Below are 15,864 nucleotides of genomic sequence, written 5' to 3'. Positions count from 1 at the left end.
ACTGGTATACAATAAATAACGTCGATGGCGTAGTTAGTGTCATTTTCTGTGGTCTGCTAGAATTTCGTGTTGTTTTTTCTTGTGTGCATTTTTTCGTTTAACCGCAGACATGAATGTTCATTCCGTGGAGGCAGCTGAAGCATAAAATCCGGCAAAGAATCGGGAACAACACAAGTAAATCTTGCGGCTCCGGTGGCTAAACAAAAAACGATTCGGAAATCTGGATAATTTACACCCCCGGCCCATAATTGGTATGTGTGATTGTTAAAGTTTCAGTTGCCAAGGCCATACTGACGCTTATATACAACCATACAGACAGACAGGGTAAGGTAATATTTGCTGTAGAAATGTGCAGAGCTCAGGTCAACATAAACACACATAGTTTAAAACGTACGAAAAAAAAAAAGAAAAAAAAAAAAAAGAAAAGAGAGAGAAAGAGTGAGAGAGAAAGATCAATCTGACAGAGAGAGAGAGAGAGAGAGAGAGAGATTCTGTGAACATTAATTTCTCAGAGTTACTAGCACTGTGTAACTGTGGGTGGCTTCTTTTGACGCACGCTCAGCAGGAGCTGCCTCCCTTGCCGTAGATGCTGGTTCAGCTGAGCGACCTCGTGCCTGTGTTTCTGTTCCAACCACCCCGCCCCCTTCTCTCTTTCGTCCTCCGACACTGCCACACATTCGCCCTCCTTGCCATCATTCAAACGTTTGACTTTACCTCTCTGTTTCACTGCCCTGTCTCTGTTTCGTCGCAGCCATTCTTCGTGAGCGCTGGTGATGTGGTGCTGCAGGAATTCCCCCCCGATGACACCGTTTGGCTGCCGGTATTCTACTTCCTTGCGCATGCGTTGTCGCTGATGACGCATTTCCGCTCCCCGTTTGTCGATCTTTTCGCGCCATTCGTTGAAGGACGGGGGAGGGGGAGGGTGTGGAGGGGCGGGCTGGGTGTCGTGGAACAAGTGTCGTTCTATGGCCGCCAGTCGGTCCATGTCCGCACGGAGGATGGCCTGTGCAATGGGTGGACTGACTGGTCAACATTTGTCACATGCCACTTCAGTCCACACACACTTGTGTGCCCATTGTCAAGGCATGACTACGGCACACAACGGCCTACAATTGTCGTGTGCACATGAACACACTAACGCCAACATACATACGCATACATCAGTGCACGCACGGACACACACACACACACACACACACACACACACACTGAGAGGCAACATAGATCGCAAACCCTAATGCTCAACAGTTCTAAATTTGACACCCCCCAGCACAGAAAGAGGTTGGTCTCTCTGCACTAACCTCCATTTGTGTACATAGCCTAGGAAGCCCAGGACAAGTATTTCGTACTCTGAGGGACACAGAGTGACAGACTGGAAGACAGACTGGAAGACAGACTGGAAGACAGACCAAACACAAGGGAAAACACAAACAAACAAAAAACCAAAAGCAAAACCCGACTAAACAACGATACACGAGAAGCCAGATAAAGAAAAAAGAAGAACAGTAAAACAGTGCAGCCTAGAAGGAAGGAAGGAAGGGGTGTGTGTGTGTGTGCGTGCGTGTGTGCATGTATGTGTGTGTGTGTGGTGTCAAAACCTTCACGACAGCAGTTAAGTGGACCTCATTTTACCCATTAAAGAGTACGTACATGAACATCTCGTGAATTGTACCAACACCAGAATAAGCTTTTCCAGAGTTGTACCAATACCTGCCTGAGTTTCTCTACAGTTGTACCAATACCAGCATGAAATACTACCGAGTTGTACCAATACCAGCACGAAATACTACCGAGTTGTACCAATACCGGCACGAAATACTACAGAGTTGTACCAATACCGGCACGAAATACTACCGAGTTGTACCAATACCGGCACGAAATACTACCGAGTTGTACCAATACCGGCATGAAATACTACAGAGCTGTACCAATACCAGCATGAAATACAACCGAGTTGTACCAATACCAGCATGAAATACTACAGAGCTGTACCAATACCAGCATGAAATACTACCGAGTTGTACCAATACCAGCACGAAATACTACCGAGTTGTACCAATACCAGCACGAAATACTACCGAGTTGTACCAATAACAGAATTAAATACTACAGATTTGTACCAATACCAGCATGAAATACTACAGAGCTGTACCAATACCAGCACGAAATACTACCGAGTTGTACCAATACCGGCACGAAATACTACCGAGTTGTACCAATACCGGCACGAAATACTACCGAGTTGTACCAATACCAGCACGAAATACTACAGAGTTGTACCAATACCAGCATGAAATACTACCGAGTTGTACCAATACCGGCACGAAATACTACAGAGCTGTACCAATACCGGCATGAAATACTACCGAGTTGTACCAATACCTGCATGAGCTTCTTGCGTTTCTCAGCGTGCTCTGTCCAGTCCTGAAAGGTCAAGGCCATGGCTAGCAGAGCCTTTCGCTTCTCCTCAAGCTCCTTCTTCGCCTCCTGCACAACATGGGACCGGTGGTTATAATCATCCGTGTGCCCGTGTTAACTCACTCGTCTGTGTACACACACGCACGCACACACAACGACAAACACACTCGCACGTATGCACGTAGCGCCATAGGTCGTGCATGTGTAAACACACACGTCTGTGCGCGCGCGCGGGCGCGAACACACACATCCCCACGCACAACCATAAGATAAGATTAAACCATGCCCTAATGTCAAAATCAGTAAAAAAAAAAAAAAAAAAATAAAAAAAGTTTTGAAATTTAGGGTTCTCTCTTATGCTCGTACACATGGGTCTACTGACACATGCATTTGCGCACGCGCGGACACACACACACACACACACACACACACACACACACACACACACACACACACATTATGCGATAGCTCACGCACGCACGCACACATGCACTCAGGAAGAAGAAGAAGAAGAAAGGCGGAAGAAGAAGGAGAGAGTAGAGAAGAAGGTGAGCGCTGACCTCCGTGTTGTGCTGGGTGCCCTGTGGCCCCGCGGACCCCCGCTTCTTGCGGTGCTGCCACTGTCTGTAGGTGGACAGGTACCCGTCTGTGTCGGTCTCTCTGCCTCCCTCCCTCACACCCTGGCCCCGTACCTGTACCACGGGTAATCATCATCATGATTGTATGTTAAAATGTATGTATGTATGCAGTGTGTGTGTGTGTGTGTGTGTGTGTGTGTGTGTGTGTGTGTGTGTGTGTGTGTGTGTGTGTGTAGTCACATTTTGGTGTGTGTATGTAACATAGATATAATGTTTTATGTTAACAAAAGCGTTTTTGTAAAGCACCTAGAGCAGATTTGTGGATTGTGTGCTATATAAGTATCCATTATTATTATTATGATGATGATGATGACATAATGATGGCAGTAATGGTAATAACGATCATCATGACATGATAATGACAGAAGCAGTAGTAGTAATGATGATAATGATAATGATGATGATGATGATGACAATAATGATACTGATGACGATAATGATACTGACAATATTAATAATGACGGTGTTGATGATAATAATAACGATAATAATAATAATGATGATAATAATGACAATGATGATGATAATGATAACATTGATAGCAATAATAATACAATACCACTGATAATTATAACAATAATATCAATTATGACAATGATAATGACAATAGTAGTACTGATGATAATAATAATAAGAAGAATGATGATGGTGATGGTGACAATGGTAATGATAATAATGTAGATTTGTCAGTGGGCTCCTGCTACAAACGTTTCACTGGGTTCATAAAGTGGGTTGCTGTTCACGGTCCTTTCGTCCTGCTATGTAACTGGCTGTAGTCCTGTAGTTATGTTCTGTACCTCTGCAGACTGCCAGGGCCCGCCCACCGCACCCCCACCCCACCCCCCTTCCAGCTTGGACCAAGACAGCCAGCATGCATTTCAGGTGACGTCAATTTTTGTGAACAGGTACATTTTTAGATTTTGCTTAAAGTTGTTGTGGTTAGTAATATTTTTTTAATTAAACGTGATGGTAAATTATTCCAATACGTTCCCCCGCTGTATGTTAGGCTGGACTTTAAAAGATCAAGATTTGGACGAGGCATATGCATCTTATGTATTATCATGTACTAACGAAGCAGGTCAACGGGACAAACCCACCTCCACAAGGTGCTTCGGCTGTCTGCCTCTCTGAGGATGCGATGGAAGCGGGGACGTCGTTTGAGGCCGGTGTTTGAAATCTTTCAACCAATCGCTGACGATCTGCGAATGTTCTGCGGACCTGCTCATGTGATCTTCGTCATCCCCGGAAGTGTCGTCATCAGTGCTGTGCTGCTCTATCCGCTTCCGCTCCAGCCACTGCTCGAAGCTTTCTTTGGTCTCTGTGGGGGATTTGGAGTTCTGGCTTTTCAGCTTGGCGGTGGCATTTCTCTTCTGCTCCTCAGCCAGTCTGATCCTTCGCTTCATGGTCCTCCACGACTCCTGGTCCTTCTGGCGGGACACCAGCATGTGGGTGCTGCAACAGCAGGGGGATGGCGTGTGTGTGTGTGTGTGTGACTGCTGGGGTGGAGGGGGGGGGGGTGTTGTTGGTGTCCATGGATGTTGTCAACGTTCAGGGATAAACGGGTACACTGAGGACATGGCAAAGGAGGCTATGATACACACCTTGAAATGTCACCTGCATGACTCACTGGTTCACACAGTAACAATAAGATACACACCTTGAAATGTCACCTGCATGACTCACCGGTTCACACAGTAACAATAAGATACACACCTTGAAATGTCACCTGCATGACTCACCGGTTCACACAGTAACAATAAGATACACACCTTGAAATGTCACCTGCATGGCTCACTGGTTCACATAGTAACAATAAGATACACACCTTGAAATGTCACCTGCATGACTCACTGGTTCACACAGTAACAATAAGATACACACCTTGAAATGTCACCTGCATGGCTCACTGGTTCACATAGTAACAATAAGAAACACACCTTGAAATGTCACCTGCATGGCTCACTGGTTCAGAGAGCAACAATAATATACACACCTTGAAATGTCACCTGCATGACTCACTGGTTCACACAGCAACAATAAGATACACACCTTGAAATGTCACCTGCATGGCTCACTGGTTCAGATAGTAACAATAAGATACACACCTTGAAATGTCACCTGCATGGCTCACTGGTTCACATAGTAACAATAAGAAACACACCTTGAAATGTCACCTGCATGGCTCACTGGTTCAGAGAGCAACAATAATATACACACCTTGAAATGTCACCTGCATGACTCACTGGTTCACACAGCAACAATAAGATACACACCTTGAAATGCCACCTGCATGGCTCACTGGTTCAGATAGTAACAATAAGATACACACCTTGAAATGTCACCTGCATGACTCACTGGTTCACACAGTAACAATAAGATACACACCTTGAAATGTCACCTGCATGACTCACTGGTTCACACAGTAACAATAAGATACACACCTTGAAATGTCACCTGCATGGCTCACTGGTTCAGATATTAACAATAAGATACACACCTTGAAATGTCACCTGCATCACTCACAGGTTCACACAGTAACAATAAGATACACACCTTGAAATGTCACCTGCATGGCTCACTGGTTCAGATAGTAACAATAAGATACACACCTTGAAATGTCACCTGCATGGCTCACTGGTTCACACAGTAACAATACTATACACACCTTGAAATGTCACCTGCATGGCTCACTGGTTCAGATAGTAACAATAAGATACACACCTTGAAATGTCACCTGCATGGCTCACTGGTTCAGATAGTAACAATAAGATACACACCTTGAAATGTCACCTGCATGGCTCACTGGTTCACACAGTAACAATAAGATACACACCTTGAAATGTCACCTGCATGACTCACTGGTTCACACAGTAACAATAAGATACACACCTTGAAATGTCACCTGCATGACTCACTGGTTCAGATAGTAACAATAAGATACACACCTTGAAATGTCACCTGCATGACTCACTGGTTCAGATAGTAACAATAAGATACACACCTTGAAATGTCACCTGCATGGCTCACTGGTTCACACAGTAACAATAAGATACACACCTTGAAATGTCACCTGCATGACTCACTGGTTCAGAGAGCAACAATAAGATACACACCTTGAAATGTCACCTGCATGACTCACTGGTTCACATAGTAACAATAAGATACACACCTTGAAATGTCACCTGCATGACTCACTTTTTTTTTTTCTTTTTTTTTTCTTTTTTTCCCCTTCTCTTTAATTATTATTATTTTCATTGATGGCTTGATGTAAAAAAGCAATTGTTGCTTATTCAATTTACCATCATGAAATAAAATCTTGACTTGACTTGACACAGTAACAATGTAGAGATTCCGACTCACGCAACTTTTTATGAGTGTGTAATTATATAAGTGTCTTTAAAACTTGGAGGGGGGGGGGTCATGAAAAAGTCGGATGGTTCAGGATCGGCATATTGTTCTCTCTCTCTCTCTCTCTCTCTCTCTCTCTCGTTTTTCTGTTTTTGTTTTGAAAGCAGTCCTTGCCAATGTCCGGATCGTTTGAAGAGCAGAGAGCAGAGAAATTACAACAGAACAAAACAACAACATGCAGAGTCCAAGGGGAATTTTGGAGAAGAGAAAACTGTAAAGCAGAACCCCTGTGGCTAGCTAGCGTGAGGCTGTCCATGTCTTCACTCAAAGACTTTTAGCGAAAGACTGATCCAGATTCACCAAAGGGGGTGTGTTTGTTATGGAATCAGAATCACCGCCGTCAGTTGTGGACACTGAATGGAAATTCTGTCCCGGGAATGTTCCGCGTGCTGATCGAAGCATTGATAAAATGATACACTGAATGGAAAGCATGGCACTGATATCTGTCTGTTAAAATAATTATCAATATTAAAAGAAAGGAATTGAAATCGGATTTAGTATAAACAGTTCTACTTCACTGTTCAGTATTTCCATAGAGTTGAAGAAGGACTTACGGTTAAGAAATGCCTTAAAACAGTAAGACATGTTGCACGTTTTGCATCCTCGTCTACTCACCGAAATCTGTCGGAGACACGTGACCCCGTGGCGTGTGACGTCACCACACGCCCGCCGTCATCATCCGACTCGCCTCGGTCAGCATCACCACGGTTCACTCCCCTGATGCCGGAGTTGTCGCCCATGGGCAGGACCATCTCCGGAGCGCTGCAAGCGCTGAGCCCTTCCTGGGAGCCCAGCACGGACCCGCCGTCCACGGAGACCTCGTGAGGCTCGTGCAGGTCTGCAGGCGGGAGGCTGGACTCCGCTCTGGTGGGAGGCCGCCCCGGGGGTTCTACGGCAGGTCCGTGAGGCGGCTGGGAGCTGTGCCGGTGGTTGTTGTTGCTGCTGTTGTTGTTGTTGGTGGTGGTGGGGGTGGGGGTGGCGGGTGACGAGGGCCCGTGGGAGTGCGGGGACAGGGCCAGGAACCTGACCAAGGCAGACGGCCTCCTTGTCTTGACGGTCGTGTGCTGGCGGTCCAGGCTGGACAGGTTGGCGGTGGTGAGGGCGGAGAGGGAGGTGGTGGTGGTGGTGCAGGAGGAGGTGGTGGTAAGCACTGACCCGGGTCCCTTCATGGAGATCTCCTGCACGGAGGGTCTCAAGGGCAGCATCCGGGGCGGGACCGACCCCCCTCCAGTTTTGCTGGCGTCGCTCCAGCTGATGCCCGAACCCTTGCTCGCCCCCTGCCGGCCGCCGGAAGGACCCTCGCCGCCGGAGGACGGCGCCTGTCGACCGCGCGTGGAGGCGGCGCTGGGTGTGTGTGTGTCGTGACTGTCCCAGCAGTACAGCCCGTCCCAGTCCTGCCGGAACAAGGCACGGGGCTGGGGACCTCCCTTCGACTCTTTGGGTGGGTGCGAGGGGGTGTGAGGTGGTGGTGGTGGGTGTTTTCCCTGATCCCGCCTGCTGCTGGACGACGCCGGCTCCCGAGGAAGACGGCAGCGAGCCTCTGTCGTGACTCACGTGCTCCTGAGGGTGTCTGGGCTTCACGCTGCTGCCCCCGGAGGGAAAGGAGGGGTCCCTGTGACCCGAGGCCTCTGCCGGAACACGGAGCACGCGACGTCCCCTCCTCTTGACGGCGTCCGAGGGGCCCGAGGAGGCGGAGGAGGTGGCGGTGTTGGTGCTCTCCCCTTTGCTGTGCAGGTACAGGTGCCTCACCTTCCGGATGCACTGCTTGGCGTCCGCTCTGCGCGCCACCTCCACGGCCGTCACGCCGTCCACGTCACGTGACTCCAGCAGGGCATTGTGGGCCAGCAGCGCCTCCATCACCGCGTCATGGTCACGCGACATGGCGGCGAACAGCGGCGTCCTCCTGAAGGGCGTTCTGCCGTTGGGGTTGACACCTGTCGGGATAACAACACGTGAAACTGGGGGGACTGGAAGGAAGGTTGGAAGGAAGGAGGGAGGGGAGGGAGAGAGGAGGGAAGAAAGGATGGAAAGAAGGAAGGAAGGAAGGGAGGGAGGGAGGAAGGAAGGGAGGAAGGAAGGGAGGAAGGAAGGGAGGGAGGAAGGAAGGAAGGAAGGGAGGAAGGAAGGGAGGGAGGAAGAAAGAAAGGAGGGAAAGGGAATGAGGGAAAAATGAAGGAAGGGAGGAAGGGAGGGAGCAGAGAAGCGAGCGAGGAAGAGAAGAATGAATGAATGAAAGTAAGGCAGGAAAGGATGGAGAGAAGGAGAGAAAGAAAGAAAGGAAGGGAGAGAACCGGGAAGGAAGGGAGAGAGGAAGGAAGAGAGGAAGGAAGAGAGGGTGGGAAGCGGAAGGGAAGGAAGAAAGGAAAGGCGGCGACACTCACCCACAGCCAGCAGGGCCCGCACCATGCCCGTCATGCCCAGGAAGGACGCCACGAACAGCGCCACGGCCCCCCTCTCACTCACCACCCCCAGGGCCATCCCCTCCTCCTCCGCGTCCCCCCACACCACCTCCCCCTCGCCCACGTGCACGGCCCCGTGCCGGATCACGTGCTGCACGTGGTTGGCCACGACGAGGTCGTGCAGCTCCTGCCAGCTGTCCAGGAATACGGCCCGGATGACGTAGCCGTCCCACACGTTCACGTCCATCCTCAGCACGTGGTCCTCGTGCAGCACCTGGCCGAGTGGATTTCATTTTCATTTTGTTGCTTAGCGTCAAACCATACAAATGCTCAACAGCGTCAACACAAAAACTGTCGCATCTACAAAAAAAAAACCCCAAAAACCCCCACAAAACAACACACTAAGACAAACCCACAAAACACAGTTCATGACACAGTATCCCAACCATTTAGTTCCTTACGGCCAATAAGACCAGGCCATGCTGGGGGCACCAGCCACTCCATTTAAATGTATCATCCCCAGGTCACAAAAATTCGTAAAAAAAAAGGAATAAACAATACTCAAAGCCAAACAAAAAAATACACAAAAAATGCCATATAGGTAAATAACACTACAGAATGGACCTGGCTGATTTTATAATCGATGGAAGGAAAAGTTGTTTTTTTTTTTTTGTTTTTTTAACAGACATTATTACCTCAGCATATCATTACAGAAAAGATGGCGAATCCATCAGCTTGCTATATAAGATTAATAACCTCTACTTTCTTCCGTGTAAAACTTATACGCGCTGAAGACAAAATATAGTAAAAAAAAAAAAAAAATTATGTGGTAATCAGCTCAGCCTATATCATTGTTTGTTTCACTGTCAGCAGTTACGTACCTTCTTGCCCAAGTATTTCACAGAGAATCCAGCAGATGATTTTTTGGGGAAGTAATTTATAACGTGGTTCTTATGGTCGAACTTTCAAAGGCACTAATTCAAAGCTCAGTTTCTACATTCCTTTAATATATATCAGAATTATGTTTATGGTTTTAGTTATCGTCATCATTTTTGATTTGTTACTGTTAAATCTAATTTCATGTTAGTTATGCATTTCTTAGTAGTTTTTTTTTACCTTTTATGGGTTTTTTTTCCTGACTTCTCTCCCCCCCCCCCCCCCACACACACTCCCCCGTCCCCTCCCCCCTTTTTATTATTTTTTCTTATATCATCTTCTTTGTTCGTGGGCTGCAGCTCCCACGTTCACTCGTATGTACACGAGTGAGCTTTTACGTGTATGACCTTTTTTTTTTATCCCGCCATATACGCAGCCATATTCCGTTTTCTTGGGTGTGTATGCTGGGTATGTCCTTGTTTCCATAACCCACGCTGACATGGATTACGGGATCTTTAACGTACGTATTTGATCTTCTGCTTGTGTATACACACGAAGGGGGATCAGGCACAAGCATGTCTGCAGACATGTTGACCCGGGAGATCGGAAAATTCTCCACCCTGCGCTGTTACCGAGATTGGAACCCGGGACCCTCAGATTGAAAGTCTAACGCTTTAACCACTCGGCTACTGCACGCGTCACTGATATCGTCTAACATGAACAGTGAACAGACGCCAAACAGCACAACAGGAGCGGCACCTGTCCCTCGGGGCTGGTCAGGCGGTACGTCTGTGCCGGCAGCCCCGCCGTCAGCTCCAGGTCCTTGCGGACGGTCCGGATGGAGGTGCCCGAGGCCAGCTGGCGGAGCGAGCACACGTCCTTGGAGGGCAGGACGACAAACAAGGTGAAGGACATGGCTCCTGGCGGGGGGAGGGAAGGGAGGGGTTGTGGGGGGGGAGAGGCGGTGGCTTCCTCCTCCTCCTCCTCCTCTTCTTCGTCGTCTTCTTCCTGTTCCTGTCTCATGCGTTTCTCACCAGTTCCTTGTTGTTGTCACGCCCCCTGTGGATCTGGACGTGCCTTCTGTTGCTGCCATCGTCATGGCGTTGTTTGTGTCGGGGCGTCCACTGCAGATCTCTGGAACTTGGAGAGATTCTGGAACAAAAAGATTCAAATGATAAATGTTTTCACAATTGAACAAAAAAGATTCAAATGATAAATGTTTTCACAATTGAACAAAAAAGATTCAAATGATAAATGTTTTCACAATTGAACAAAAAAGATTCAAATGATAAATGTTTTCACAATTGAACAAAAAAGATTCAAATGATAAATGTTTTCACAATTGAACAAAAAAGATTCAAATGATAAATGTTTTCACAGTCGATCAGAAACAGACAACCAGTGGAGAGACCGAAGGAGAGGAGAAACATGGTCAAATTTAGAAGCTCTGCAAATGAGTCTGGCAGCGTTATTCTGAATTTGTCGGAGACTGTCAAACAGATAATTGTGGGTATAAGACTCAGCAGTGTCAAACGTCATGTTTAGCAGTGTCAAACGTCATGTTTAGCAGTGTCAAACGTCATGTAAAGTAATACGTTATGTCTGTGTGTCGTGGGTGTAAGACTCAGCAGTGTCTGGTGATAAGGAAATCAGGTCAGAATGTTTTTCACACTGTTGTCTGAATGAATGAATGAATGAAAAAATTGAGTGAGTGAATGAAAGAAAGAATGGATGAACGAACGAACGAACGAACGAATGAATGAATGAATGAAACCGATCACCTCACTACCAAGACATCTATAACCCGTTTTCCAGCCGGTCCCTGGCATTAACTGTGTGTCTGCAGGTGCACCACGATCCAGAGCACAGCGTCCTTGCTCTAATCACTAGTGGCGACCCCCTCCACAGCTGCTGTGTGTATATACACACGACTCCCTCCTGTAAGGAGAAGTAAGCCAGTGCGGTGGGAATTGATTTCTCCTGACATGGGGGCTGGGGGGACTGGGGGGCTGGGGGGTGGGGGTGGAGGCGCCAACACTGTCACCTCTCTCCTTCCCCTGTTTTAACTCACTCAGTACGGCCAGTCCTCTCTTCTCCTCTACACAGACCCCTCGGATGTCCAGTGGGTGTCTGAATGACCCAACCTTTAGCTTCCGTTGTCAGAACTGTGGTATTCTTTGTCAACATTCACCTCTTCAGTATAAGAGCCTTCCGCCTGCAATATTTTGATGGTGGTAATTGGGGTGAAACGCTGTTAACGTCGTCTCTTTCGCCGTTCGTATGGAGAGAGAACCCCACATTTGAGTATGACTTGTAATCTGTCTGCCAACCTCCTCAGGCCACACACACATTACTGTAGCCAAGATGAGTTTCAGTTTCAGTTTCAGTAGCTCAAGGAGGCGTCACTGCGTTCGGACAAATCCATATACGCTACACCACATCTGCCAAGCAGATGCCTGACCAGCAGCGTAACCCAACGCGCTTAGTCAGGCCTTGAGAAAAAAAAGAAAAAAAAAAGAAAGCCAAGATGAAAGACCTGCGATTTGAATAGCTTTTGTAGATGATCAGACTTTTGCTTTTAGTTTGGAAAGTTATTCCTGAAAAAAAAAGAGTGCAGTAGGTAGTGAATGAATACTCAATACATAGCTACTGCTGTAACTATTAACATAAAGGGAAGAAGACAAAAATGACTGCAGGATTCTTCAAAGACAAAAAACTAAAGTTTATACGAACCTTTTTGGTGGTAGTTGAATCCTCTTTGATTTTGCACGACGTTTCGGACCATAGGCCCGTTGTCAAGTGAAGAGAAAAGGACAGTGTGAATAGGAAAGCCTATGTGAGGAAAGGGTGATGACATCTCACTACTTTCTGTTTTGATGGGCCATGCACACTAAACACTTGCTGATCACCATTCAGTGCAATACACACTCACTCACACACACACACACACACACACAAATTAATATAAAGCTGGCCTACCGCGAACATCACACACACACACACACACACAAACACACTAGCGCGCGCACACACACACACAAGCACACAGACACAGACACACACAAATTAATATAAAGCTGGCCTACCGCGAACATCACACACACACACACACACACACACACTAGCGCGCGCACACACACACAAGCACACAGACACACACACTCACACACTCACCACATCGCATAATCCAGCCTTCATACCCGAAGCAACATGGACGTCACCGGGCCAGGTCTTCACATGACTGTCTTCAGGAAGCACATGGGTTACTCCCCACCCCCCACCACCTCCACCCCTCTGTGTGTTCCCGGGGAAATGCGGGGGATACCCTCGTGTCCCTCGGATGGAGGAGGTGCTACAAATGACCACCTTCGTTACGTCACCACTTTAACCGCTGGGCGCTTTCCTGCAACAGAGATGCGAAGTGCAGTTTATCAACGTGCGCAGAAAACGATCGGCTTTAGCTTTCCGTCTGATGCGGTAAGTTTGTGGTGGTAAAAAAAAAAAGAGGTCGATTTAATGAAAAGAACAAAAGTATAATTCAGTGTGTGCAATATTCTTCCTTTTAAGTCTTCCTTCCGATTATATGTCTTCCTCATGATGATAATAATAATAATGGATACTTATGTAGCACTCTATCCAGACAACTGCTCCAGGTGCTTCACAAAACACGTACATAACACATTAAATCATTGGAAAGGGACAAACAAATTAGGCATGGAGATGAAATGATTAACAAATAGTAAAGAGTGTTAATTCTCTCCATTCACAAGGTACACAACTTCAAGTCAGTGCTGCTTACGCTACCGATTCAGCTAGCACACAGGTAAATCAAAGGTACAATGGAACAAACCCAGACACTTCCTCAAAAAAGGAAGCGCCAGGCCTGCCCTTATATCGATCATCTGACATGTGCACACAGCATCATTACATCACTGTTACATGTAGATTTCACAGCAAAATGTACCCAGCACACTATATACACACGCACAAGCACAATGCACACATACGTATCAACATACTTTCAGTATCAGTATCAGTTTCAGTAGCTCAAGGAGGCGTCACTGCGTTCGGACAAATCCAAATACGCTACACCACATCTGCCAAGCAGATGTCTGACCAGCAGCGTAACCCAACGCGCTTAGTCAGGCCTTGAGGAAAAAAAAAAGAGAGAGAGAAGAAATTAAATTAAAAAAAATAAATGAAAAAAATGTTTTTTAAGAATAAATTTTTTTTTTTAAAAACAACAAAAAAACAAACCAAAAATCAACAAAAAAAACAAACAAAAAACAACAACAACACACAAACAAACAAACAAAAAAATACAACCAAAAACACATGTATATATACATGTCCGCCCTTGTCACACACTCCAGAAATCTGGGCAAAAATAATGAACAACCACTGTCATACACCAATCGCACGACAACATGCATGCCTGGAAGTGAGGGGTCCGGAACCTGCCAGGGTACCGGCCGTCGCCCTACTTATACGGTGGCACAGGTCAACCCAAGACTCGAACCCCAAACCTTGTGCCGCGCATCCTGAAGCACGCTCCCACAGCGCTACGCTGCCAGAATCGAAGGCCCAATCAAGGTAACCTCCCTTGCACAAGCAGACATGTTGGAACAGAACATTCAAAAAGGAAAAATTATGATAGCATCAGCGCATGGCTGCCAAAGCCATTCGGATCACAAGCAGAGCAATTAAAGTGAACAAATCAATACACAAACTCTTCCAGTGCTCGGTCCATACAGGGAGAGAACTCAGTAACCTATTATTGCCACAATAGCTTACACGGAATACACTATCTTCTGACACGCTGCTAACAGCGGCCACTTACGCAGGTTTAAGGACCTATCGAAACACAGTATTTCCCCCAACGTCTCCCTCACATTCCCGATACTAACATCAGCTTGTAAGCTTTACATATCCGACGTACACTGTCGAACAAATTACGGAGATTATACTATTCCCTCACACTTCCTCACAAGTGTATTAATATAAACTCAAACCCGTAACACACGGAATGATAATTATAACACTGGACCGTTACACGACAGTCTGTAACATCAGGTAATCGTAACAGTTTCATAAAGTGACCCCAGCCACTGTCCAACCCACAGACCTCCCAAAAGTGGAAAAGACAACTAAAGACACTCGAAACAGTTACCGCCTGATACAAGGTTACCTAACGACAGCTTGTGATGGGCGAAGGTGGTGACTTGGGTGGGACCTTCAGCCGGGCACTGCAGCCTCTGCTCATCGGCTTGCTAAAAATCAGGCAGAGGTTCTGGCTGGCCAAGAATTCCTCTCCATCAGCCTTCCGGGCCTCTGCCACAAGGTCCGCACTCTCTGACGTCTCAGAGTCAAGTCACACCTAATCAGTCAGCTGCAGCCAGGTAAACGGCAGGTGAGCGCGAGTTCTGCACTTGGCACGCTAACCGGCCAAAACACACATTGCACGCACTGCACTGCAGTTGCAGTCATGCCAATGTGACAAGAGCCCTCTCGCTCCTACAGAGCGGTGTGTGCACGTGCTGCACAACTCTTACACAGGTAAAACGAGTGTGCAGACACACGCTTTTACCAAACCAAGAACATGTCAGAAAACATGATCTAGAGAAACTGGGATTCGAACTCCCTACCATCGGAACTAACACCACTTTCACCGGCCACTGAGCCATACTAAATCGCTCGCACTTCCGCCTATACTTCCGCAGCAACGCAAGGTTGGGCTGATCCGTGACAGCCCTCCACACGCATACCTACACACACAGAAACGCACGCACGCACGCACACACACACACACACATACATACACACACATCACGTGTATGCACGTACACACTCACGCACACACACATTAGCACACGTATGCATATGTGTACACATACATATGCACACACACACAGTCAAGTATACCACGTTTTCAGGAGTATATACTGTTTGGATGGAGATACCACAACGAAACGTACTGTTGAGAGAAGAGGTGAGTTTTGAGGCCAGAGATTCAAAAGAGCTGAGGGACTCAAGTTTGGAGATTGCCAGGAGTAAAGGAACAGAATAGAATAGACCAGAATAGAATGCATAATGTCATGCCAAGTCATGTAATATAATGTACTATA

The 15,864-nt window shown here is 47.0% G+C and overlaps 1 protein-coding gene across 1 annotated transcript in view; it reads right to left on the bottom strand.

The window, feature by feature from the left end:
* Nucleotides 1-465: 465 nt before the first annotated feature.
* The window catches only part of LOC143300649 (uncharacterized), a 48,770-nt gene continuing 33,371 nt past the window's right edge, over nt 466-15,864 (bottom strand). Inside the window, 9 exon segments of the mRNA XM_076614473.1 lie at nt 466-1,003; nt 2,383-2,487; nt 2,979-3,110; nt 4,154-4,508; nt 7,080-7,633; nt 7,635-8,398; nt 8,846-9,137; nt 10,499-10,891; nt 12,914-13,142. Of these exon segments, the coding sequence (XP_076470588.1) occupies nt 518-1,003; nt 2,383-2,487; nt 2,979-3,110; nt 4,154-4,508; nt 7,080-7,633; nt 7,635-8,398; nt 8,846-9,137; nt 10,499-10,762 (2,952 nt within the window). The 5' untranslated portion in view covers nt 10,763-10,891; nt 12,914-13,142 and the 3' untranslated portion in view covers nt 466-517.

This window comes from Babylonia areolata, chromosome 26, assembly GCF_041734735.1.
Source record: "Babylonia areolata isolate BAREFJ2019XMU chromosome 26, ASM4173473v1, whole genome shotgun sequence".
Taxonomy (NCBI): domain Eukaryota; kingdom Metazoa; phylum Mollusca; class Gastropoda; order Neogastropoda; family Buccinidae; genus Babylonia; species Babylonia areolata.
Note: the sequence above shows the minus strand (reverse complement) of the source record. Positions and strands in the feature narration are given on the sequence as shown.